The sequence below is a fragment of the Panthera tigris genome, chromosome D3, assembly GCF_018350195.1.
Source record: "Panthera tigris isolate Pti1 chromosome D3, P.tigris_Pti1_mat1.1, whole genome shotgun sequence".
NCBI classification, from domain to species: domain Eukaryota; kingdom Metazoa; phylum Chordata; class Mammalia; order Carnivora; family Felidae; genus Panthera; species Panthera tigris.
The window spans coordinates 32382473-32407962 of NC_056671.1; the positions used below are offsets into that span (position 1 = coordinate 32382473).

The following is a 25490-nucleotide window of genomic DNA, read 5'->3' on the forward strand; positions in this document are numbered from 1 at the left end:
TTCTTTGGTTTTTGCCATTTCAGCTTACAAAAGGTTTCATAGGAATGCTCTCCTTCCAGATAGTTGGGGAACTCTGTATATTCAGAGTGCTTAAAGAAAAAAAAAAGTCAACCAACAATCTTCTATCCAGCAAAACTATAGTTCAAAGTGAGAGAGAAATAAAGATATTCCCAGATAAACAAAAGCTGAGGGAGTCCATAACCACTAGACCCTCCCTACATTAAAGGCTCAGAGGTCTTACAGGCTGAAATAGAAGGACACTAGGTAATACTTCGAAGCCATAGGAGAAATAAAGGTCTTGGTCAAATACATAGGCAATTATAAAAGCTAGTATTATTGTAACACTGGTTTATAACTGCACTTTTTGTTTTCTATGTAATTTGAGAGACTAATGCATTTAAAAAGAATTATTAGTCTCTATTTGGGGGAAGGCAGTGTATACAAATGTAATTTTGTGACATCAACAACCAAGAGGGATGGAGGACAGAGCTGTATGGGAGCAGAGTTTTGTGTGGTATAGAAATTAAGCTGCTATACATTCAAATCAGAATGTTATAATTTTAGATTGTTAAATGTAGTTTCCATGGTAACCACAAAGAAAATAGCTACAGAATATATACAAAAGAAAATGGGAAAGGAATTTAAATGTTTCGTTATAAAAAAAAACAATTTCACATGAAAAACAAGAATGAAGGAAATGAGCTGTAAGGCATATAGAAAACAAATGACAGAAGTCCATCCTGATCAGTAATTAGTTTAAATGTAAATGAATTAAACTCTCTAATCAAAAGCTAGAGATTGGCAGAATGGATAAAAACACATGATTCAACTATATGCAGACTAGAAAAGACTCCCTTGAGAGTCTTGAGAGTCAAAGGCATAAACAGATTGAAAGTGACATTATAGAAAAGATATTCCACGCAAATGTAACTAAAAGGAAGCTGGAGTAACTATACTGACATTAGACAATATAGACTTTAAATTTAAAAAAAGTTACAAGAGACAAGGAAGGAGACTGTGTAGTAATAAAAGGCTCAATGCAGTAAGAAGAAAGAACAGTTATTAACATTTATGCACCTAATGACAGGCCATCAAAATATATAAAGTAAAAACTGACAGAAATGAAAGAGAAATAGACAGTTCTCAATAATAGTTGGAGACTCCTCTCACAATAATGGATAGAATAACCAGACAGAAGATAGGGAAATAGAGGACTTGAGCAGCCCAATAAACCAACTAGATCTGAAAGACATATACAGAATACTCCACCCAACAACAAACACACATTCTTCTTCAGGGCACATGGAACGTTTTCAAGAATAGACCATATGTGAAACTACAAGTGAAGTCTCAATAGATTTTAAAAGATAGGTATCATATACAAAGGATCTTCTCTGGCCATAATGGGATAAAGTTAGAAATCAGTAACAGAAAGAAAACTGAAAAATTCACAAAATTATAGAAATTAAACAATACACTTTTTGAAAATCAGTGGGACAAAGAAGAGGTCACCAGAGAGATTAGAAAATACTTACAAATGAAAATAAAAATACAACATATAGGACACAGTAAAAACACTGCTAAGGTGAAACTTACTGGGATAAACACATTTCAATGATTAGTTGGTGGTTTTAAAAAGAAAGGAAAGAACGAATGAATGAGTGAACCAACAACCTAACTTTACAACTTAAGGAACTAGAAAAAGAAGAACAAACTAAACACAAAGTTAGCAGAAGAAAGGAAATAATAAAGATTAGAGCAGAGATAAATGAAATAGAAAATAGAAAAACAATGGAGAAAATCTGTGAAACCAAAAATTGATTCTTGAAAAATATCAACACAGTTGACAAACCATTAACAAGATGACCTAAGAAAAAAGATTCAAAATACTAACATGAGAAATGAAAAGAGGAACCATTACTTCTGATTCTACAGAAATAAAAAGAGTTATGAGAGAGTATCATGAACACTTACCATCAAATTGTTTGGTCTTGGGGCGCCTGGGTGGCTCAGTCGGTTAAGCGGCCGACTTCAGCTCAGGTCATGATCTCGCGGTCCATGAGGGCTGTGAGTTCGAGCCCCGCGTCGGGCTCTGTGCTGACAGCTCAGAGCCTGGAGCCTGTTTCAGATTCTGTGTCTCCCTCTCTCTGACCCTCCCCCATTCATGCTCTGTCTCTCTCTGTCTCAAAAATAAATAAACGTTAAAAAAATTTTTTTTTAAATTGTATAGTCTTGATGAAATGGACAAATACCTAGAAATGCCAAATCTAGCAAGACTAAATCAGAAAGAAACAGAAAATCATTCAGATTACTAGTAAGGATAGTGAGTTAGCAATCAGAAACTCTCCCAACAAAGAAGAGGCTGGAAATTGAAGCATTAAAAAACAAAACAAAAACTCAAAACTACCAATTCTTCTCAAACATTTCCAAAAAATTGAAGAGAAGGGAACGTTTCCTAAAAGTCATTCTGTGAGACCACATTACCCTGATACTGAAACCAAACAAAGACACTATAAGGACAAAAAACTATAAGTACCCTTTACAAATACTGACTTTTTTTTTAAAGATCTTTTACTAACAAATGGGTGCCTGGATGATTCAGTCGGTTGAGGGTCTGACTTTAGCTCAGGTCATGATCTCGCAGTCCATGATTTCAAGCCCCACGTCAGGCTCTGTGCTGATGGCTCAGAGCTTGAAGCCTGCTTCAATTCTGTGTGTGTGTGTCTCTCTCTCTCTGTCTCTGCCCCTCTCCCACTCACACTCTGTCTCCCTCTCTCTCTCAAAAATAAATAATTCCCTGGGGAATTCTACCAGGTATTTAAAGCAGAGTTAATACCTATCCTTCTCAAGCTCTTCCAAAAAATAGAAATGGAAGGAAAACTTCTGGACTCATTCTCTGAAACCAGCATTACCTTGATTCCCAAACCAGACAGAGACCCCACAAAAAAGGAGAACTATAGGCCAGTATCCCTGATGAACATGGATGCAAAAATTCCCAACAAGATACTAGCAAATCAAATGCAACAGCATGTAAAAAGAATTATTCACCATGATCAAGTGGGATTCATTCCTGGGCTGCAGGCCTGGTTGAATATTTGCAAATCAATCAGTGTGATACATCACATTAATAATAGAAAGGATAAGAACCAGATGATCCTGTCAACAGATGCAGAGAAAGCATATGTCACAATACAACATCCTTTCTTAATAAAAACCCTCAAGAAAGTAGGGATAGAAAAACATACTTAAACATCATAAAAGCCATATATAAAAAGCCCACAGCTAATATTATCCTTAATGGGGAAAAACTGAGAGCTTTCCTGAGATCAGGAACATGACAGGGATGTCCACTCTCACCGCTGTTGTTTAACATAGTGTTGGAAGTCATAGCATCAGCAGTCAGACAACAAAAGGAAATCAAAGGCATCAAAATTGGCAAAGAAGTCAAACTTTCACTTTTCACAGTCGACATACTCTGCATGGAAAACCCATAAGACTCCACCAAAAGACTCCTAGAACTGATACATGAATTTAGCAAAGTTTCAGGGTACAAAATCAATGTACAGAAATTGGTTGCATTTTTATACACCAGTAATGGAGCAACAGAAAGAGAAATAAAGGAACTGATTCCATTTACAATTGCACCAAGAACCATAAAATACCTAGGAATAAACCTAACCAAAGATGTAAAAGATCTGTATGCTGAAAACTATGGAAAGCTTATGAGGGAAACTGAAGAAGACACAAAAAAATGGAAAAACATCCCATGCTCATGGATTGGAAGAATAAATATTGTTAAAATGTCAATACTACCCAAAGCAATCTACACATTCAATGCAATCCCAGTGAAAATTGCACCGGCATTCTTCTCAAAACTAGAACAAACAATCCTAAAATTTGTATGGAACTAGAAAAGACCCCAAATGACCAAAGTGATATTGAAGAAGAAAACCAAAGCGGGAGGCATCACAATCCCAGACTTAGCCTCTACTACAAAGCTGTAATCAACACAGTAGCACAAAAACAGACACATAGACCAATGGAATAGAATAGAGACCCCAAAATTGGACCCACAAATGTATGGCCAACTAATCTTTGACAAAGCAAGAAAAAGTGTCCAATGGAAAAAGTCTCTTTAGCAAATGGTGCTGGGAGAACTGGACAGGAACATGCAGAAGAATGAATCTAGACCACTTTCTTACACGATACACAAAAATAAACTCAAAATGGTGAAAGACCTGAATGTGAGACAGGAAACCATCAAAACCCTAGAGGAGAAAGCAGGCTCTTTGACCTCAGCCACAGCAATTTCTTACTCAACACATCTCCAAAGGCAAGGGAATTAAAAGTAAAAATGAACTATTGGGACCTCATCAAGATAAAAGGCTTCTGCACTGCAAAGGAAACAACAAAACTAAAGGCAGCCAATGGAATGGGAAAAGATATTTGCAAATGACCTATCAGATAAAGGGCTGGTATCCAAAATCTATAAAGAACTTACCAAACTCCACACCCAAAAAACAAATAATCCAGTGAAGAAATGGGCAGAAGACATGAATAGACACTTTTCCAAAGAAAACATCCAGATGGGCAGCAGACACACGAAACGATGCTCATCATGAAACGTCACTCATCATCAGGGAAAATAGAAATCAAAGCCACACTGAGATACCACCTCACACCGGTCAGAGTGGCTAAAATGAACAAATCAGGAAACTATAGATGCTGGCGAGGATATGGAGAAATGGGAACCCTCTTGCACTATTGGTGGGAATGCAGACTGGTACAGCCACTTTGGAAAACAGTGTGGAAGTTCCTCAAAAATTAAAAATAGAACTACTCTATGACCCAGCAATAGCACTACTAGGAGTGCTAATGCATAGGGGCACATGTACCCCAATGTTTATAGCGGCACTTTCAACAATAGCCAAATTATGGAAAGAGCCTAAATGTCCATCAACTGATGAATGGATAAAGAAGATGTGGTTTATATATACAATGGAATACTACTTGGCAATGAGAAAGAATGAAATCATGCCCTTTGCAGCAATGTGGATGGAACTGCAAGGTATTATGCTGAGTGAAATAGGTTAGTCAGAGAAGGACAGATATCATGTGTTTTCACTCATGTGTGGATCTTGAGAAACTTAACAGAAGTCTATGGGGGAAGGGAAGGGGAAAAAATAATTATAAACAGAGAGGGAGAGAGGCAAACCACAAGAGACCCTTAAATACAGAGAACTAACTGAGGGTGGATGTGGTGGGAGAGGGGAAAATGGGTGATGGGCATTGAGGAGGGCACTTGCTGGGATGAGCATTGTGTGTTGTATGTAAGCCAATTTGACAATAAATTGTATATTTTTTAAATTTTTAAAAAATAAATAAAATAAATAAATAAAAATACTAACAAACAGAATTCAGCATTGTAGTAAAAGGATTACATACCCTGACCAAGCAGGATTTATTCCTGACTGCAAGGATGGTTCAACATATACAAATTGAGTAGCGTAATATGCCACATTAACAGGAAAACAACCACAGGATTATTTCAATCAATGCAGAAAAAGCATTTGACAAAATTGAACACCCTTTCATGGTAAAAACACTTTACACAAACTAGGAATAGAAAGAAACTACCTTGAGGCACCTGGATGGCTGTTGGTTGAGCATCCAACTCTTGATTTTGGTTCAGGTCACAATCCTAGGGTTGTGGGATTGAGCCCTGTGTTGGACTCCATGCTGAATGTGGAGCCTTCTTGGGATTCTCTCTCTCTCTCTCTCTCTCTCTCTCTCTCTCTCTCTCTCTCTCTGTCTCTCTGTGCCCTCTGCCCTTCTCCCCTGCTTGCTCTCTTTCTAAACTTAAAATAAAAATTTTTTAATTGAAAAAAAGGAAACTACCTTAATGTAATAAAAGCCATATATGAAAAATTCACTTTAAACATCATACTCAGTGGTGAAAGACTGAAAAAATTTCCTCTAATAAATAGAAACAAGGCAAGGATCCCTGCTTTCATCACTTCTGTTCAACATAGTCCTGGAAGTGTTAGTGAGCACAGTTTGGCTAGGAAATAAAGGAAAGGAAATAAGGAAAAAAAGGAAATAAAGGGTAGCCAGACAGGAAAAAAAGCAAACTTACCTCTTTGCAGATGATATGATCTCACATGTAAAAAAACTCTAAAAGATTCCAAACACAAAAATATTGTTAGAATAAATAATTCAGTAAAGTAGCAAAATATAAAGTCAGCACACAAAAATCAGTTGCATTTCGGGGCACCTGGGTGGCTCAGTTCCTGATCTCATGGTTCATGAGTTTGAGCCCTGTGTTGGGCTCTCTGCTAACAGCTCAGATACTAGAGTCTCCTTCAAATTCTGTGTCTCCCTCACTCTCTGCCCCTCCCCTGATCACACTGTCTCTCTGTCTCAAAAATAAGTAAACATTTTAAAAAATCAGTTCCATTTCTATACACAAGCAATAAATAATCTGAAAAGGAAATGACAAAAGCAATTGCATTTATAAAAGAATATCAAAAAGAATAAAATACTTAGGAATCAAACAAGGAAGTGAAAGACTTGCTCACTAAAAACATTGCTGAAAGAAATTAAAGAAGACGTAAATAAATGGAAACATATCCTGTGTTCATGGATTGGAAGACTTAATATTCTTAAAATGTTTATACGGACCAAAGTTATCTACAGATTCAGTGCAATCTCTATCAAAATGCCAATGACATTTTTGCAGAAATAGAAGACCACCCATTCTAATATTCATATGGAATCTCAGAGGACCCAAATAGCCAAAACAACTTTGAAAAAGAACTCATACTTCCTGATTTCAAAACTTACTACAAACTAGATCCTGGGAAGATGGCGGCGTAGGAGGACGCTGGGCTCACCGCGCATCCTGCTGATCACTAAGATTCCACCTACACCTGCCTAAATAACCCAGAAAACCGCCAGAAGACTAGCAGAATGGAGTCTCCAGAGCCAAGCACAGACAAGAGGCCCATGGAAGAGGGCAGGAAGGGCGGCAAGGTGGTGTGTGCTATACGGACTGGCAGGAGGGAGCCGGGTTGGAGGGGCGGCCCACCGGCCAAGCAGAGCCCCCGAGTCTGACTGGCAAAAGCGGAGGGGCCGGACGGAGTATGTTCGGACAGCAAGCGGGACTTGACATCTGGAACGTTATAAGCTAACAGCTCTGCTCGGAGAACAGGAGGGCTGGAGGACAACGGGAGGGAGAGTTGTTGAGCCCCGGACGACAGAGCTCAGGTTGGCGGGGAACAAAAGCGCTCGCCAGTGCCATCTCCCTGGCCCCTCCCCCAGCCAAAATCCCAAAGGGAACCAGTTCCCGACAGGGAACTTGCTTGCACCACGCAAACACCGAATGGTGTGCTTCTGCGGATCCATCCCTCCGGCGGGTCTGACTCCCTCCTGGTGCTGCAGGGCCCCTCCCCGAGGCGGATCTCCGAAGGAAAAGTGAGCTGAGCCTGCCCCTCCCGCCCCTGTGCACCTTGCGGATTCACCCCAGCTAATACACCAGATCCCCAGCACCACAAGTCTGGCAGTGTGCAAGTAGCCCAGACGGGCCACACCACCCCACAGTGAATCCTGCCCCTAGGAGAGGGAAGTGAAGGCACACACCAGTCTGACTGGCCCCAGCAGTGGGTTGGGGCAGACATCAGGTCTGACTGCGGCCCCACCCACCAACGCAAGTTATTCAAGACAGCACAGGGGAAGTGCCCCGCAGTCCTGCACCACTCCAGGTAATATCCAAAATGATGAAACGGAAGAATTCCCCTCAAAAAAACGTCCAGGAAATAACAACAGCTAACAAACTGATCAAAAACGATTTAAACAATATAACAGAAAGTGAGTTTAGAATAATAGTCATAAAATTAATCGCTGGGCTTGAAAGCAGTATAAAGGATAGCAGAGAATCTATTGCTACAGAGATCAAGGGACTAAGGAACAGCCAGGAGGAGCTAAAAAATGCTATCAATGAGCTGCAAAATAAAATGGAGACAACCACGGCTCGGATTGAAGAGGCAGAGGAGAGAATAGGTGAACTAGAAGATAAAATTATGGAAAAAGAAGAAGCTGAGAAAAAGAGAGATAAAAAAATCCAGGAGTATGAGGGGAAAATTAGAGAACTAAGTGATACACTAAAAAAAAATAATATACGCATAATTGGTATCCCAGAGGAGGAAGAGAGAGGGAAAGGTGCTGAAGGGGTACTTGAACAAATTATAGCTGAGAACTTCCCTGAACTGGGGAAGGAAAAAGGCATTGAAATCCAAGAGGCACAGAGAACTCCCTTCAGACGTAACTTGAATCGATCTTCTGCACGACATATCATAGTGAAACTGGCAAAATACAAGGATAAAGAGAAAATTCTGAAAGCAGCAAGGGATAAACGTGCCCTCACTTATAAAGGGAGACCTATAAGACTCGTGACTGATCTCTCTAATGAAACTTGGCAGGCCAGAAAGGCTTGGCACGATATCTACAGTGTGCTAAACAGAAAAAATATGCAGCCGAGAATCCTTTATCCAGCAAGTCTGTCATTTAGAATAGAAGGAGAGATAAAGGTCTTCCCAAACAAACAAGAACTGAAGGAATTTGTCACCACTAAACCAGCCCTACAAGAGATCCTAAGGGGGATCCCATGAGACAAAGTACCAGAGACATTGCTATAAGCATGAGACCTACGGACATCACAATGACTCTAAACCCATATCTTTCTATAATAACACTGAATGTAAATGGACTAAATGCGCCAGCCAAAAGACATAGGGTATCAGAATGGATAAAAAATAAGACCCATCTATTTGCTGTAGAGACTCATTTTAGACCTGAGGACACCTTCAGATTGACAGTGAGGGGATAGAGAACTATTTATCATGCCACTGGAAGTCAAAAGAAAGTGGAGTAGCCATACTTACATCAGACAAATGAGATTTTAAATTAAAGGCTGTAACAAGAGATGAAGAAGGGCATTATATAATAATCGCAGGGTCTATCCATCAGGAAGAGCTAACAATTATAAATGTCTATGCGCCAAATACAGGAGCCCCCAAATATATTAAACAATTACTCACAAACATAAGCAACCTTATTGATAAGAATGTGGTAATTGCAGGGGACTTTAACACCCCACTTACAGAAATGGATAGATCATCTAGACACACAGTCAATAAAGAAACAAGGGCCCTGAATGATACATTGGATCAGATGGACTTGACAGATATATTTAGAACTCTGCATCCCAAAGCAACAGAATATACTTTCTTCTCAAGTGCACATGGAACATTCTCCAAGATAGATCACATAATGGGTCATAAAACAGCCCTTCGTAAGTATACAAGAATTGAAATCATACCATGCATACTTTCAGACCACAATGCTATGAAGCTTGAAATCAACCACAGGAAAAAGTCTGGACAACCTCCAAAAGCATGGAGGTTAAAGAACACCCTACTAAAGAATGAGTGGGTCAACCAGGCAATTAGAGAAGAAATTAAAAAATATATGGAAACAAACGAAAATGAAAATACAATAATCCAAACGCTTTGGGATGCTGCGAAGGCAGTCCTGAGAGGAAAATACATTGCAATCCAGGCCTATCTCAAGAAACAAGAAAAATCCCAAATACAAAATCTAACAGCACACCTAAAGGAAATAGAAGCAGAACAGCAACGAGAGCCTAAACCCAGCAGAAGAAGAGAAATAATAAAGATCAGAGCAGAAATAAACAATATAGAATCTAAAACAACTGTAGAGCAGATCAACGAAACCAAGAGTTGGTTTTTTGAAAAAATAAACAAAATTGATAAACCTCTAGCCAAGCTTCTCAAAAATAAAAGGGAGATGACCCAAATAGATAAAATCATGAATGAAAATGGAATTATTACAGCCAATCCCTCAGAGATACAAGCAATTATCAGGGAATACTATGAAAAATTATATGCCAACAAACTGGACAACCTGGAAGAAATGGACAAATTCCTAAACACCCACATGCTTCCAAAACTCAATCAGGAGGAAATAGAAAGCTTGAACAGACCCATAACCAGTGAAGAAATTGAATCAGTCATCAAAAATCTCCCAACAAATAAGAGTCCAGGACCAGATGGCTTCCCAGGGGGGTTCTACCAGATGTTTAAAGCAGAGGTAATACCTATCCTTCTCAAGCTATTCCAAAAAATAGAAAGGGAAGGAAAACTTCCAGACTCATTCTATGAAGCCAGTATTACTTTGATTCCTAAACCAGACAGAGACCCAGTAAAAAAAGAGAACTCCAGGCCAATATCCCTGATGAATATGGATGCAAAAATTCTCAATAAGATACTAGCAAATCGAATTCAACAGCATATAAAAAGAATTATTCACCATGATCAGGTGGGATTCATTCCTGGGATGCAGGGCTGGTTCAGCATTTGCAAATCAATCAATGTGATACATCACATTAATAAAAGAAAAGATAACCATATGATCCTGTCAGTCGATGCAGAAAAGGTCTTTGACAAAATTCAGCAAGGCTTTGTTAATAAAAACCCTTCAGAAAGTCGGGATAGAAGGAACATACTTAAACATCATAAAAGCTGTTTATGAAAAGCCCACAGCTAACCTCATCCTCAATGGGGAAAAATTCAGACCTTTTTCCCTGAGATCAGGAACACGACAGGGATGTCCACTCTCACCACTGTTGTTTAACATTGTGTTGGAAATTCTAGCATCAGCAAACAGACAACAAAAGGAAATCAAAGGCATCAAAATTGGCAAAGATGAAGTTAAGCTTTCACTTTTTGTAGATGACATGATATTATACATGGAAAATCTGATCGACTCCACCAAAAGTCTGCTAGAACTGATACATGAATTCAGGGAAGTCGCAGGATACAAAATCAATGTACAGAAATCAGTTCCATTCTTATAACTAGTAATGAAGCAACAGAAAGACAAATAAAGAAACTGATCCCATTCACAGTTGCACCAAGAAGCATAAAATACCTAGGAATAAGCCTAACCAAAGATGTAAAAGATCTGTATGCTGAAAACTATAGAAAGCTTATGAAGGAAATTGAAGAAGATATAAAGAAATGGAAAAACATTCCATGCTCATGGGTTGGAAGAATAAATATTGTCAAAATGTCAATACTACCCAAAGCTATCTACACATTCAGTGCAATCCCAATCAAAATTGCACCAGCATTCTTCTCGAAACTAGAACAAGCAATCCTAAAATTCATATGAAACCACAAAAGGCCCCGAATAGCCAAAGTAATTTTGAAGAAGACCAAAGCAGGAGGCATCACAATCCCAGACTTTAGCCTCTACTACCAAGCTGTCATCATCAAGACAGCATGGTATTGGCACAAAAACAGACACATAGACCAATGGAATAGAATAGAAACCCCAGAACTAGACCCACAAACGTATGGCCAACTAATCTTTGACAAAGCAGGAAAGGTCATCCAATGGAAAAAAGACAGTCTCTTTAACAAATGGTGCTGGGAGAACTGGACAGCCACATGCAGAAGATTGAAACTAGACCACTTTCTCACACCATCACAAAAACAAACTCAAAATGGATAAAGGACCTGAATGTGAGACAGGAAACCATCAAAACCCTAGAGGAGAAAGCAGGAGAAGACCTCTCTGACCTCAGCCGTAGCAATTTCTTACTTGACACATCCCCAAAGGCAAGGGAATTAAAAGCAAAAATGAATTACTGGGACCTTATGAAGATAAAAAGCTTCTGCACAGCAAAGGAAACAACCAACAAAACTAAAAGGCAACCAACAGAATGGGAAAAGATATTTGCAAATGACATACCGGACAAAGGGCTAGTATCCAAAATCTATAAAGAGCTCACCAAACTCCACACTCGAAAAACAAATAATCCAGTGAAGAAATGGGCAGAAAACATGAATAGACACTTCTCTAAAGAAGACATCCGGATGGCCAATAGGCACATGAAAAGATGCTCAACGTCGCTCCTCATCAGGGAAATACAAATCAAAACCACACTCAGATATCACCTCACGTCAGTCAGAGTGGCCACAATGAACAAATCAGGAGACTATAGATGCTGGAGAGGATGTGGAGAAACGGGAACCCTCTTGCACTGTTGGTGGGAATGCAAATTGGTGCAGCCACTCTGGAAAACAGTGTGGAGGTTCCTCAAAAAATTAAAAATAGACCTACCCTATGACCCAGCAATAGCACTGCTAGGAATTTACCCAAGGGATACAGGAGTACTGATGCATAGGGGCACTTGTACCCCAATGTTTATAGCAGCACTCTCAACAATAGCCAAATTATGGAAAGAGCCTAAATGTCCATCAACTGATGAATGGATAAAGAAATTGTGGTTTATATACACAATGGAGTACTACATGGCAATGAGAAAGAATGAAATCTGGCCTTTTGTAGCAACGTGGATGGAACTGGAGAGTGTGATGCTAAGTGAAATAAGCCATGCAGAGAAAGACAGATACCATATGGTTTCACTCTTATGTGGATCCTGAGAAACTTAACAGAAACCCGTGGGGGAGGGGAAGGAAAAAAAAAAAAAAAAGAGGTTAGAGTGGGAGAGAGCCAAAGCATAGGAGACTGTTAAAAACTGAGAACAAACTGAGGGTTGATGGGGGGTGGGAGGGAGGGGAGGGTGGGTGATGGGTATTGAGGAGGGCACCTTTTGGGATGAGCGCTGGGTGTTGTATGGAAACCAATTTGACAATAAATTTCATATATTGAAGAAAAAAAAACTTACTACAAACTATAGTAATCAACGCAATGAGGTATTAGCATAAAGACAGACATATAAATCAACAAAATAGAATAGAGAGCCCAGAATAAAGCCTCACCTATATGGTCAAAAGATTTTTGACAAGTGTGCCAAGACAATTCAATGGGAAGTCTTTCAGCAAATGGTCCTGGGAGAACTGTATATCCACATGCAAAAAGGAAGTTATACCCTCACCTAACACCATATACAAAAATTAACTCAAAATGGATTAAGAACCTAAATGTAAGACCTAAAATAATAAAACTCTTAGAAGAAAACATAGGACAAAAACTTCATGACATTGGATTTGGCAATGGTTTCTTGGCTATGACCCCAAGGATAGACAAAAAATTGTCTTGTAAAAATAGAGAAACTGGAATTTATGAAAATTAAAAAACTTTTATGCATAAAAAGACATTATCAATGAAATAAAAGGGGAGCATGCAGGATAGGAGAAAATATTTGCAGATCATATCTCTAATAAAGGATTAATATTCAGAATATATAGAGAAAGTCTTGAAACTCAACAACAGAAAAGAGAACCTAATTAAAAAATAGGCAAAGGACTCAAATGGACATTTCTCCGAAGAAGATACACTAATGACCAACAAGTGCATGAAAAGATTCTCAGCATCACTAATCATTAGGGAAATACAAATCAAAACTATAGTGAAATGCCACCTCCCACCCATTAAAATGGCTGCTATCAAAACAAAAACCAGAAGACAAGTGTTGGCAAGAATGTAGAGAAATTGGAACCATGTGCACTGTTGGGAATGTGAAATGGTACAGGTGTTGTGGAAAACAGTATGGTGACTCCTCAGAAACTTAAAAATAGAATTACATATGATCCAGCAATTCTGCTTCTGACTATATAAGCAAAAGAATCGAAACAGAAAAAAAAAATTGAAAGCAGAATCTCAAAGAGATATTTGTACATCCATGTTCATAGCAGTATTCACAATAGCTAAAATGTGAAAGCAACCCCAGTGTCTGTCAGTGGATGAATGGCTAGACAAAATGTGGAATATCCACACAATGAAATATTACTCAGCCTTAAAATTAAGGAAAATTCTGGGGCACCTGGGTGGCTCAGTCGGTTAAATGTCCGACTTCAGCTCAGGTCATGATCTCGCGGTTTGTGAGTTTGAGCCCTACATTGGACTCTGTGCTGACAGCTCAGAACCTGGAGCCTGCTTCAAATTGTGTGTCTCCCTCTCTCTCTCAGCCCCTCCCCCACTCAGATGCTTGCTTGCTCGCTCTCTCTCAAAAATAAATAAAACATTTTAAAAAATGGGGGAAATTCTGCAATAGGCTACAATACTGACAAACTTTTAGGACGTTTTGCTAAGGGAAAAAAGGAATTCCAAAAAAGGCAAATACTGTATAATTCCATTTATATGAGATTTTTAGAGCGGTCAAAATCATAGAGATGGAAAGTAGGATGGTAGTTGTGAGGGGCTGTAGGTAGTGGAGAATAGGAAGTTGTAGAGTTTCAGTTTACAAGATGAAGAGTTATGGTCTTAACCGTTACAAGATGGAAGATAACGGTTGCACAACAGTGTAAATATTTAATACCACTGAACTGTGCAGTTAAAAATAGTTAAGACACACTAAATATAATTTATGTATGTTTTACTGCAATTTAAAAAAACAACTTACTGATTTCCTGTACATGTGGAGTTTTTAGTGATTAAAATTCTTTAATTAGTATTTTGATTTACTTAGATTGTATCAAGAATAGTAGGAGCTGACCTTGGTCATTATCTATACTTGGTGTTTGTCCAGGCCCATTAAATATTATAGAGATTCAATTAAATCACATAATGGATTTCTGTATCTTTCTTGATTATGGAAATCGTGTTATTTTTATTTAGAGATTTCTGTTGGTGGGGTAGTCCAAATAGATGGATCACATTTAACTTGGTGTTGACTTTCACTTTCCTCACCTGCTACATTGAATGAAGCAGGCTTACTTTTCAGAGAGAGTAGGAGGAAGTATTAAATAAAACTTTAAGCAATATAATTTATTTCTAATGTTCTCCTTATGTTTTCAGAATGTAAATCCAGAACCATTCAAACCATAAAATATTCTCCTTTTGTAAACTTTTTTTTTTAGAAAATTTTATTTTTTAAGTAATCTTTACACCCAACATGGGGCCCGAACTCACAACCCCGAGATCAAGAGTTGTGTGCTCTACATACCAAGGCACCCCTCAAACTTTCTCCTTTTAAACTCTGTCCCAAAATATTACTAGATGAAGGAGAGCAGTGGCACAATATTATCAAAACTGGAATTTATTTTTTCAAATTTAAATAGAGCTTGATTTAAATCTAAGGACAGAATGTCTTGATAAATATTTTAAAAGGAAGAGTTTTTATATTTTATCTTTAAAAAGAAGAATATAAAAGGTCAGTACACTTGAGAATTTTGGTATGATGTGGTAGCCTTTTTTGGACACACAGAGAATACATGTTTTTACGTATTTTACATGCCTGAGACTGTAAAATTTTGTTGTATATAATGTTAAGGCATTTGTATGTACAGATCTGAGACTATAATTGTGCTTTTATGATATATTTGAATGACTATTAAAAATACAAATATTTTTTCTTTTTTCTTTCTATATCTGTAGGAAAGTTCATCTTGCAAAGATTTTTCTATAACAGTCCTCATAGTATCCCCATAAGAACTTCTAATCTTACTAAAACCCTCTAACAAATATTTCATCTTTGAATACAATGTTTGTGACAAATGACAAAGGGTGTTTTGTCAGAAATTGAAAATCTAAGACTTGTTACTTGTAAGAAAGTTCATTTCAGTTTGGTTAATTTCATTTCTTTAGAGCCTCCGAAATTCTTGCCCATATCATCAACACCCCAGCCAGAGAGACGGCAGCCACCCCAGAGACGACATTCCATTGAAAAGGAAACACCCACTAATGTAAGACAGTTTTTGCCACCCTCCAAGCAGAGCTCCCGATCTCTTGTAAGTAACTGGAAAACTGTGTAGTAACTTAAGGATCAGTTAGAGACCTGGAATAATTAGCTTTCTTAAGACAACGATTAGGAGAAAAAAATCTTCCAAATTTTAAAAATGATCTTTAAATAGCTTTATTTGTTTTTAATATCTAAAGAAAACCAATTCTGACAGTAACCTAAATGAAATTTGACCATTCCTTATTCATTTAAAGTAGTTTTTTTTTCCCCAGAAGACTTATCAATGGTTGAAAGCATGTATTATTAGTAAAGAAATGCCTTCTTCTTTTCAAAGGGAATTAGTCCACTTAAAAATTGTTAAAATTCATCAAAAAGTTAGCAAAGTCTGACTAAAGTACACAATTTTATTGAGGCAGAAGTATAAGGGGAGAATTTTGATCCATTACAAGCCATTGTACATTGTTTTCAAGTATGTTTTATGATCTTGGAACCAAAGCTGCTATTTGCACTGGATGATGATTTTGCTATTTTCCTGAGACTTCTAGGTTGGTGTAGTGGCTTTGATTCCCAGGACAATGGAAGTAATACGTAGGGCACTGCCAGAAAGAAGTAACAGACCCTCTAACTAAAAGAGGTCTGCAAAGATTCTTTTGTAGTCCACTTGACTTAAGAAATATTTGCAGGTGAGATGAAGGCTTCAATCAGTAATTCTACCAGCAACCTAATATCTAATGTTTTCTCAGAAATTCATGAATAAAAAGCACTGGAATATGCCTTGTCTATATTTCAGTCCATATTTTTAGGCTGTCTTGAATTATCAAGGGTTCAAATAAAGCAATAACTGATTTCCCTCCCTCAAAGTAGAGGAAGATAGTATGGTTCTTATGAAGATACCTAGTTTGAACAGAGCTTTCAAGCACTGAAATTTGATCAGTCATCTCTGTTCCTAAAAAGTTCAATTAAGGAACTAATGATTGTGTGTCAGTTCTTGATAGAATTCCTCTAACTCCTAAATAATCACTGAAACATTGATTAAGTATAGCCTCACCAGTAGTTTATCAGCAGAAAAACAGAACTCTTAACCAGACAGGTTGAAACTTTAAAGTCCAAAGACTTTTGTTTATGTGAACAACTTAAATGTATATAAGAGATCGCGAGTCCAATAATCAAGAGGTTCTTCTCTTCAGCCAACTTTTCTCTTAGAAGCCAGTTTATCATTCAGCTGTGTACCTGGCCTTGTGATCATATGACACCATTGTTGGTGTTAAATTTTAAAATTATCACTGTGGAAGAACTATCAGATCAGTTAAAAGGAATTTCAGCTAGTAAGAGAAATTTTGAATGGAATAGAAGAAATACCATAGAATTAATAGAAGAAAGACCATCAGCCCAAATCAAGGACCCAGAAGTGTATTTCCTGACAAAGGGGGACTCTTAGTGTGTGGTAGGTCAGGCTGTGAGTTGTTTTTTATGGACAAGGAGAGCAAGACAAAATTTATCTGCAGTCACAGAGAAGAGTCTCAGTGAAAGGCAGTGGGAAAGCACTTCGGTCAGCACTGGATGGCTCAGGTTCTATAGGGAACCACAGCTCACGGGAAGGGCCTCTGGGTGCCAGCTGAGACAAAGTAACCTCCAGTCAGAGTAGTGACTGGTCTCATTAATAGCTTATCTTGAGAAATCCATAATCACACTTGTCTTGTGGTAGTGCTGTCTAGCTTGGTAAGTACTTTAAAAGTATGACCATTAATTTAAACTTTAGCAATATTAAAACAAGGAATCCTTTTGTATTTATAATCCTTACACTGAAAATGGCAGAAATGTCTTTGTTGGTATTCATTTTTATTTTTATTGTATCTCCCTCTGTTTTCTTAGGATGTTTAAAATGTAATTTTTTTTTCATCACTTGGTCAAATGATTGAGGACGATGGCCCATCTAAGTAAAAGGAGACTTGTCTTTCAGTACCTTCCCCAGTGTGCTGCATGCTCCCCACTGCCCCCAGAGGTGGTTGCCTCTGTCCTGCCTCCTGGTGAGCCCTGTTCAGGGGGCCACTAAGTTAGAAACATCTTAAGTCTCTGGTTTGTGAATTCTGAGATTCCCTAGGAATGACTTCATGGTATGATTACTAATTTGCACATATGGAAGCAGACGTTGGTGTGGACACACACATGTGGAATCTACTGTTAACATCCTCTGTGGTGTTTTTGTTTTGTTTTGTTTTTCTTTCATGCTCTGTAACCACTATTTTTAGGTCACTCATGTTCAGCATTATTTTCTCCTTTTCTTTCCCCCTGCCATTTTCTTTTTCCCTTATCTATTGTTCAGGTTCCTAGGATAACCAGTGTATGGCCAAGGACGCCTTTCCGACCACTTTTTTCTACCATACAAACAGCTTCTCTGCTCAGCTCTCATCCTTTTGAAGCAGCCATGTTTGGGGTAGCAGGGGCTATGTATTATCTATGTGAGAGAGCTTTTACCAGCAGGTGGAAATCCTCAAAGGTTGGCCTCTTTCTGCTGGTTCTGGGGATTATTTTACTCTATCTCTTTGACAGTGATACCTCAGCTACTGCACTCTGAACAATTAACAGCTTAGATGGGCACTTTGCTTCTGATCGTTGATTCCAGTCTTTTGTAGGATGCATAGATTACACCATGATCTCAGTTGAGAGGAAAATGACCTTGAAAGGACAACAAACTCAAAATGCAGCATCGGATTAGAGGGACCTGTGAGTGACCCAGTTATACGGCAGGAAGAATGCCGTCTCCTCTCCATGGCACTCAGATAGCCTGTGGGTGCTTGCCTCCCAGGGTCTTCCCGCCATCGGATAGGCATTTGCTCCCTCATTCAGCTGGCAGAGCAACCGCCTGCCAGGCCATATAGCCACAGGGGACTCCCCCACAACCCATGGAACCATGTCATTTCTCGTTTCCCACACACCCCGCCATGAGCTGAGAGGGGCTGTGCACCTGTAGCCCATGCCTGCCCTGGGCTCCAAGAACCTTCTTCCCCACACCTTTCGTACAGCTGCATTGTGTTTGTCAGAGTGTGGCATGGTGTTTAGGACAACCCACTTCTCCTAGAAGTTTTAAGTTTTCCTTTTATTGATGCGGTTATTTTAAATATTTTAAATAAGGATGCATTTTATTATTGTTTTTTAGGTTTTCATACAGAATTATTTTTTAAAGAAAATCCAATACTTTCCAAACTCCAGTGAAATAAAAAGCCCTCAAACTATGCCCAAGCTTCCCCTGCCCCCAGAGTAGCATGTGCTGCTGACTGGTGTTCACAGCTGCCTGGTCTGTTCTGCTTCATATAGGGTCCTGGCTCTGTGAGGTCCTTTATTTACTAAACATATCCTTGACAAATGAACCAGCAGCTGGTTTCTTTGTTATTCTTTATTACTCATTTTGGTTTGGAAAAGAGACTCTGAATGTAAATGAAATACAACAAATTCCTTTCTCTTATTTGTCATGAAATAGAGGCTAGATCTCTATTCTTTTTCCCATTTTAGATCTTGGCCCTTTGGGCAGTACATGGTCAGGTGCACGGATGGCATTTTAATTCCTGTCACTCTTACTGCTGCTATTACTGGAGATCTGCTGACATTTTTATACATTTTTTTAATTTGTTTTATTTTTTGTTTTTTTTTTAATTTACATCCAAATTAGTTAGCATATAGTGCAACAATGATTTCAGGAGTAGATTCTTTAGTGCCCCGTACCCATTTAGCCCATCCCCCTTCCCACAACCTCTCCCATAACCCTCAGTTTGTTCTCCATATTTATGAGTCTCTTCTGTTTTGTCCCCCTCCCTGTTTTTATATTATTTTTGTTTGACATTTTTATTTTTATTATCAATACTCCCCAGACAGAGATATCTGTATACTAAGTCTACATATTACTGTGGGCAAACAGTTCACTTTGACTTTTAAAATTGAACCTGAAAAAAGAGAAGAGTAATTGAACTTAATAGGTGCTATTTTAATTTAAATCTGCCTTTGATTTATTAAAAACTCAAAACAGCAATGGTCATTTTGGATAATTTTCAAATATCTGCTACTTACAAAGTTTTTGCTAATTAAGAATACTATATAAAACTATTCCCATTCTTTCTGTGGCTCAGTAACCAGAGTATACATTATGTTCTCTAATTTCTGTGCTCCCTAACTCTGACCCTTCTGGATGGTAAATGTAACCAGAATATTCAACACAAACTCAGCCATTTTAGTGACATACATCAAAAGTAAGTTCTAAAGGCTCATCTCCCTCTATAGCATATTGTAATCTTTATTAAAACTCTTTCAGATTTAGCTTCCCTTTCCTAAATTTAGGAGTGAGATTGAGGCACAGAGAAGCAAGAGGATTTTAGAGTCCCATGTCTGGCTGTGACAATGAGCTCTGGGCATGTGGAGGAATGACCGAGGGCTCTCACTCACTGTTAAAGCCCCAAATGCTCCTCACATTTTGGAGCTTTAATATCTCCGCAAGATCTGTTAAAGTTAAGGCTTAATTTGGCATTGGGGATGTTTAATTTTTTTGCCAGTTGAAAAAAAATAATGAAAACTACTCTAGTAACTGTTTATTATTTTCTTTCATGTTGCATTAAAGTTTTGTTGTCCTTGGGAAAGCACCAGAATTAAAACATTAGCATTTGACCTGATGGAAATTATTTTACTAAACAGTAATCTGCCTGAAAGTTAGAGAAAGAACAAGAACACCCACAAAATACAGTTTCTTATTATGTCTTACGAAGTACTGGATTTGCATATGGTTCAAAGCAGTAAGTTGAAAGTATGCTTGACTAAGCCCTTTTGTGATTTAAGACTGAGAAGAGGGAAGTAGAGCCTGTCAGGTCTATTATGTGTGTTAGGATCTCCCTGCAAATAAAAAGGATTCCCATCTACCGGAAATGTTTACCATCCCAGGCATCCCAGTTGTTAAGTTAATTAAATTGGCACTATTTGCCATCTTCCCATAGCAGCAAATCTCAGGTATTGCTTCTCTGATTAGTTACTAGATTCATACATTATTTTGTTCCACCTCAGCAGTTTTGTCACATGGTTAACTATCAGAAAATGCACAAAAATCATACTCAGCAAATGAATAAAAAAGACCATAGGAAACTTCTTATGAAATATGTTAAAAGCTGAGAAAAGCCATCATTCAGACATGTGCAGCCGACAATACCTATCTCCTGCAGAATTGTAGTGGCCTAACCTTCACACAGGCAGTGCATTGTTCCTACTTGACACTAAGCTGTTTTCTCAGGGTGGAAGAAAACTGAGTGGATATTGGACACCAATTTAATCCTGTTATGTTTGAAAACTTTTCCCATCGAAAGAGAAAATTATGTGATTGTGATTTTTTAAAAAATATTTTAGACTAGCAAATGATACAGTCTTCCTGAACAGACTACCTTCCCACCCTCTGGATACAGCTTAGTATCCTCTTAAACATTCCTCTTAAAAATTCAATTGCAGGATTTTTTTCCAAAACATTGTTAAGCAAATTTAAAGTTAGCCTGACCAGACATGATTTTGTATTGATTGTTAGTAAGAAGCAGTTCTTCAAACTACTTTTTTTTTAGTAAATGCTAATGTTTATCAAGTTTGCAACCTAGATTTGTTTTTGTTTTTTCTGATTGAAAGACAGAACTGAATGTTAAAACTCCATAAACTGACTGCATTCAGAGTCATGTGCTTTCTCATTTGGCTTGTTCGATTCCAGAATGCCTGTGAGCAATGCTATTGTGTGTGTGTGGGAGTGAATTATAATGTGTTTGCACTGAGAACATTAAGTCTCAGTGTCCCTACACCACAATGGCCCCTGTGAAGCCTGGCAGGGTGAGAATGCACAAGACCGTTCTGTCTTTCTATTAGATCCACCAATCAAACACAGGGCCGGATGGGGAGCAGATGGGGGTGAGGCTCTTTATTCAGTGGGATCAGTTACATCAACATCTTCCTCAGCTGTTTTTAGGGAAGCCATTACCATAAGACAGCCGGCATAAATATTTATTGTGAAATTCTTAAGATTTTCTCCACATCTTTCCAGTGCTGATTGTACATTCAGCAGTTGTTTAAAAGTAATAACAGAAATCTAGAGAACCGTGGTGCAGCCTGTATAGGTTGCTTTTTGGCTGGAAACTGCACCAGTAGTTACATGTTACAGTTCTGCTCATACCATTAGGATTTTTCTCAATGTGCTGATGTAACTTACCACTAAATAATGCTTCTCAGTATAAATTACTAACCACCTCCTTTTGGCTATTCTGGGTACCACAAACCAGTTTTCTAAATAGTACCAATGTTGTAGATTTGTTATTTAAGTATTAGCATATAGTATGCAAATAACAGGAAGCAATGTCTTTGCAGAATTGTAGGAGAAAACAGATGTCAATTTGTTTTAGAACAAGAAAATGTTCTTTCAAGATTTCATTACAGAGATACATAGCTCTGCTTAATGAAATAGAAACTTGAGGCAAAAAATGTACTCAAATGTGAGGAACTTTCCTTTCCTGGAAATTTCTATAGGTTATAATGTTTGACATGGTCCCCAGAAGTTTTCTGCCATCCGTTGTCTTAGTGTAATTAGAAATTATGTGGTCCCCAGAGTGAGCCAGCTCTGTTCCAGTGTTCATTGGGAAACCTCTTTTCTTCTCTGGAGCTACTAACCAGGTGTCTGATCTGAAGGGAAACTGTGCAGTGCCAGAAAAGTGGGGTGGGAGTTTCTTATTCATGTGGAATTTTGAATTTCAGGAGGAATTCTGCTATCCAGTGGAATGCCTAGCTCTTACTGTGGAGGAAGTGATGCATATTCGTCAGGTCCTGGTGAAGGCAGAGCTGGAAAAATACCAACAGTATAAAGATGTCTACACCGCCCTGAAAAAAGGAAAGGTAGAGCTGTTTAAAGTTGGTTGATAAGTAGGGTTAGAGGAATGGTGAGTCCCAGGCCTGGTCTCCTGAGGGAGTGGTCTGCTGGCAGCCAGATGGCACAGGACTTTTAGGGGATTTCAGGAGGTAAGAGGCTTACTCTGTACTACACAGTTCCTATTCTGCTTTGCTTACAAAAGAGAGTATTTTTGTTTCTCTCTGAGAAATCAAAAACTTTGGAAGACTTAAAACAACCATAATAAATAGTGGCATGCCTTCATAAAACCATGTCTGCATTTAGTTGTTATACTTTTAAAGGATTTATAAAGAAAATACATCTGAAAAATGGAAGAGACTGTTTCAGAACCTTCTTCAGACTGATTCCCTCTGAGAGCTATAGCCTTTTATTACCTTTTAAAAGTGGAATTATAAGTAAATAGCCAAATTATAATTCTTACAGAGCCAAACTTGAAAACAGGGTTTCTGAATTCTCTTTTTCCTTCTGTCTGCTAAAGGTCCCTAATATGTAAAAGTATATTTAGACATGTAAATTAGGAAATTAACTGTTGGCAATGCTCTTCTCTCCCTTTAAATTTGTATTTTTAGCTCTGCTTTTGTTGCCGAACCAGGAGATTTTCCTTCTTCACCTGGTCTTATACCTGTCAGTTCTGTAAGAGGTAAGGTTTTTTGTAATTGATGTAAATAAATACTACCTACTTTCACTGTTTAGTCATTTTTCCACACAGGAACAGTATTAGAAATTACCCCAGTTTGTTATCACATCGTATTGTGCTTGTGGGTTAGTAATACTGATTTCTTCAAAGAGTAGAGCAAACAGTTACTCAGTGTTATAGCTGGAAAATGTTTCTCCGCATGTACTTCTTTTACATAACTAAGGTGATCCTAATAATCATATGTCTTGTTTAAACTCAAAAAGTAGATGTGATTGTCATGTGATCCTTCCCTAGATAGACAAGTAAGAAAATCCCAGACAGATGAGAGTTGATCCTTTTCCAGGAAACAGTGTAGGAGTTCAGTTTCACAGATTGTCTCCTTGGCAATCCACGGTTGTATCAGTCCGTTACATTCTGGTGGAAGAACCAGAGAGTTTTTGCAGTTTGTTATAGAAATTCACAACCGCACAGCCATTGACTTCTCTGACTCTCCGGTCTCATCACATCAATGCTGAGTAACACTTCTGATTTTGTGTACAGGCCCGTGTGTTCACAGTGTTGCAAAAAGGTAAGCTAAGCTTGGCAAAATTATAACTTGTGTTAATTTTAAGGAGTCCACCTCTTTAACAGTACTGCTCACTCTGGTTTCATTTGGGATAATAGATGCGGCTGCCCTCTAAACCATACTCCACTCTTCCCATCTTTTCATTGGGACCTTCTACCTTGCAAAGAGGGGAAAGTTGCATGAGGCCAGAAAAACCCCCCACTGGCCACCATCGGCCACTCCGGAGCATTGCCAGGTGAGTAAGACACCTGAGACTTTACTCTGTAAAGGAAGAACGTTCCTTTTGAGAACCAGTGACAAAGTAGGGTTTGGGCTCAGGGTGCTTTAGGTTGGGTGGTTGGTTTTTAGTATAGTCTTGACTTGCGCACAAATCTTCAAAATTTCCCAAAGGTAACTTGTCAAGGGATAATAGCTAGCTACTTGAAGCGTACTTGAATGTCATCATTTTTTTTCTATTTTAGAGATAATTACTTTTGTGTGTTCTCTAAAAGTCATCTTTAAAACTGACCTTGTTTTCAGTGCAGTTGAAAACCTGCACCTGAAGTTGTCTTTCTTTCCTCCTTAGTTTTGAAAGCAAATCTGTTTAGGTCTTGGTTTCCAATGGTCTGCAAGAACTTTGGTTTATCTTCCTATTGTAAATAAGGCAGAAATAAAGCTTTATGCCAAGAGCTTTATGGCAATTAAAAAAAAAAACCTGAATATCAGTCCCTTTGTGTTTAATGCAGGGTAAGGTTAGTGTTGGTCCTTGAGAAAGGATGGAGATCAGGCCAGCTCGGCTCACGTACTCACATACTCACAGGCCAAAAAGGTTGGGGTTTTATGCACCAGCTGCCCCCCGTCAGGGAGGGGCACTGGTGCTGAGCGCTGGGCAGCCCCACTCCTGCACACCACAGATGTGGGCGGCAAGGCAAGGAAGCTGTGAGCCCAGCAGGTAACTTGTGCCCGGCACTGCTGCCCCTGTGCTGCCCACTCTGCCCTGAGACACTGCTGCTCTGTGGCGGCCTCCAACTGTGGATCATCACCTGTGAGCTCAAGGCAACGGGACACGTTGTTGTTCCTTTCTGTACATACTCCACACCTAGGTTCCTGTTTGGTTTAACTAAAGTAGTAAACGAGTAGATGATTCCTAGTTATTTCAAAAAATTGCCCAGAACAATTACTGTGATGAGGTCTGGTGAACTCCAGCTCTCTGGAATCCAAATAATTAGTCATCCAAATGTAGAGAATTAGAGAATTATTAGGGAGGGGAAGCTGTATTTGAGAAACGCAAAAATGTTGAGAAAGCTGGTCCCTAGATAACTTTTCAGGGTAAGACATATTTACCTCAGCTTACTGTAATCTGCCCCACCATCTACAGTTAACTAATGTTCATCAACCCTGACCCAGGGCCACTGGAGAAAGAACTTGAAGTTCCTTCTGGATCACCCAGAGGACGTTAGCAACATGTACTTTGTTTCATTTTCGTTGTTAAAGCCCACTAGACGTCATGTATGTTAATCAGGTGAATACTCTGAATGTCTTTTTTTTCCAAAAATTCTAGAAGGGACACTAAGAGTTTTCAGTATTATTATTTCTTAATAAAGCATGTTTCCTGGTTTCTTTTTTAAAAAAATATTTTGAATTTTATCCCCAATTAGAAATTCTTCCTTTGGAA

General features: G+C 38.5%; 1 protein-coding gene across 7 annotated transcripts in view; it reads left to right on the top strand.

Annotated features, from left to right (window-relative positions):
- SPIRE1 (spire type actin nucleation factor 1) overlaps positions 1-25490 on the top strand; it is a 198655-nt gene that overhangs the window by 169618 nt on the left and 3547 nt on the right. For 5 of the 7 annotated variants that reach the window (XM_042961446.1, XM_042961447.1, XM_042961452.1 and 2 more), the window contains 6 exons: positions 15634-15776; positions 18051-18224; positions 22484-22621; positions 23204-23274; positions 23812-23839; positions 23935-24071. In XM_042961446.1, the coding sequence (XP_042817380.1) occupies positions 15634-15776; positions 18051-18224; positions 22484-22621; positions 23204-23274; positions 23812-23839; positions 23935-24071 (691 nt within the window). The remainder of the gene's footprint in view (positions 1-15633; positions 15777-18050; positions 18225-22483; positions 22622-23203; positions 23275-23811; positions 23840-23934; positions 24072-25490) is intronic. The other 2 variants (XM_042961448.1, XM_042961449.1) reach the window with 1 other exon arrangement.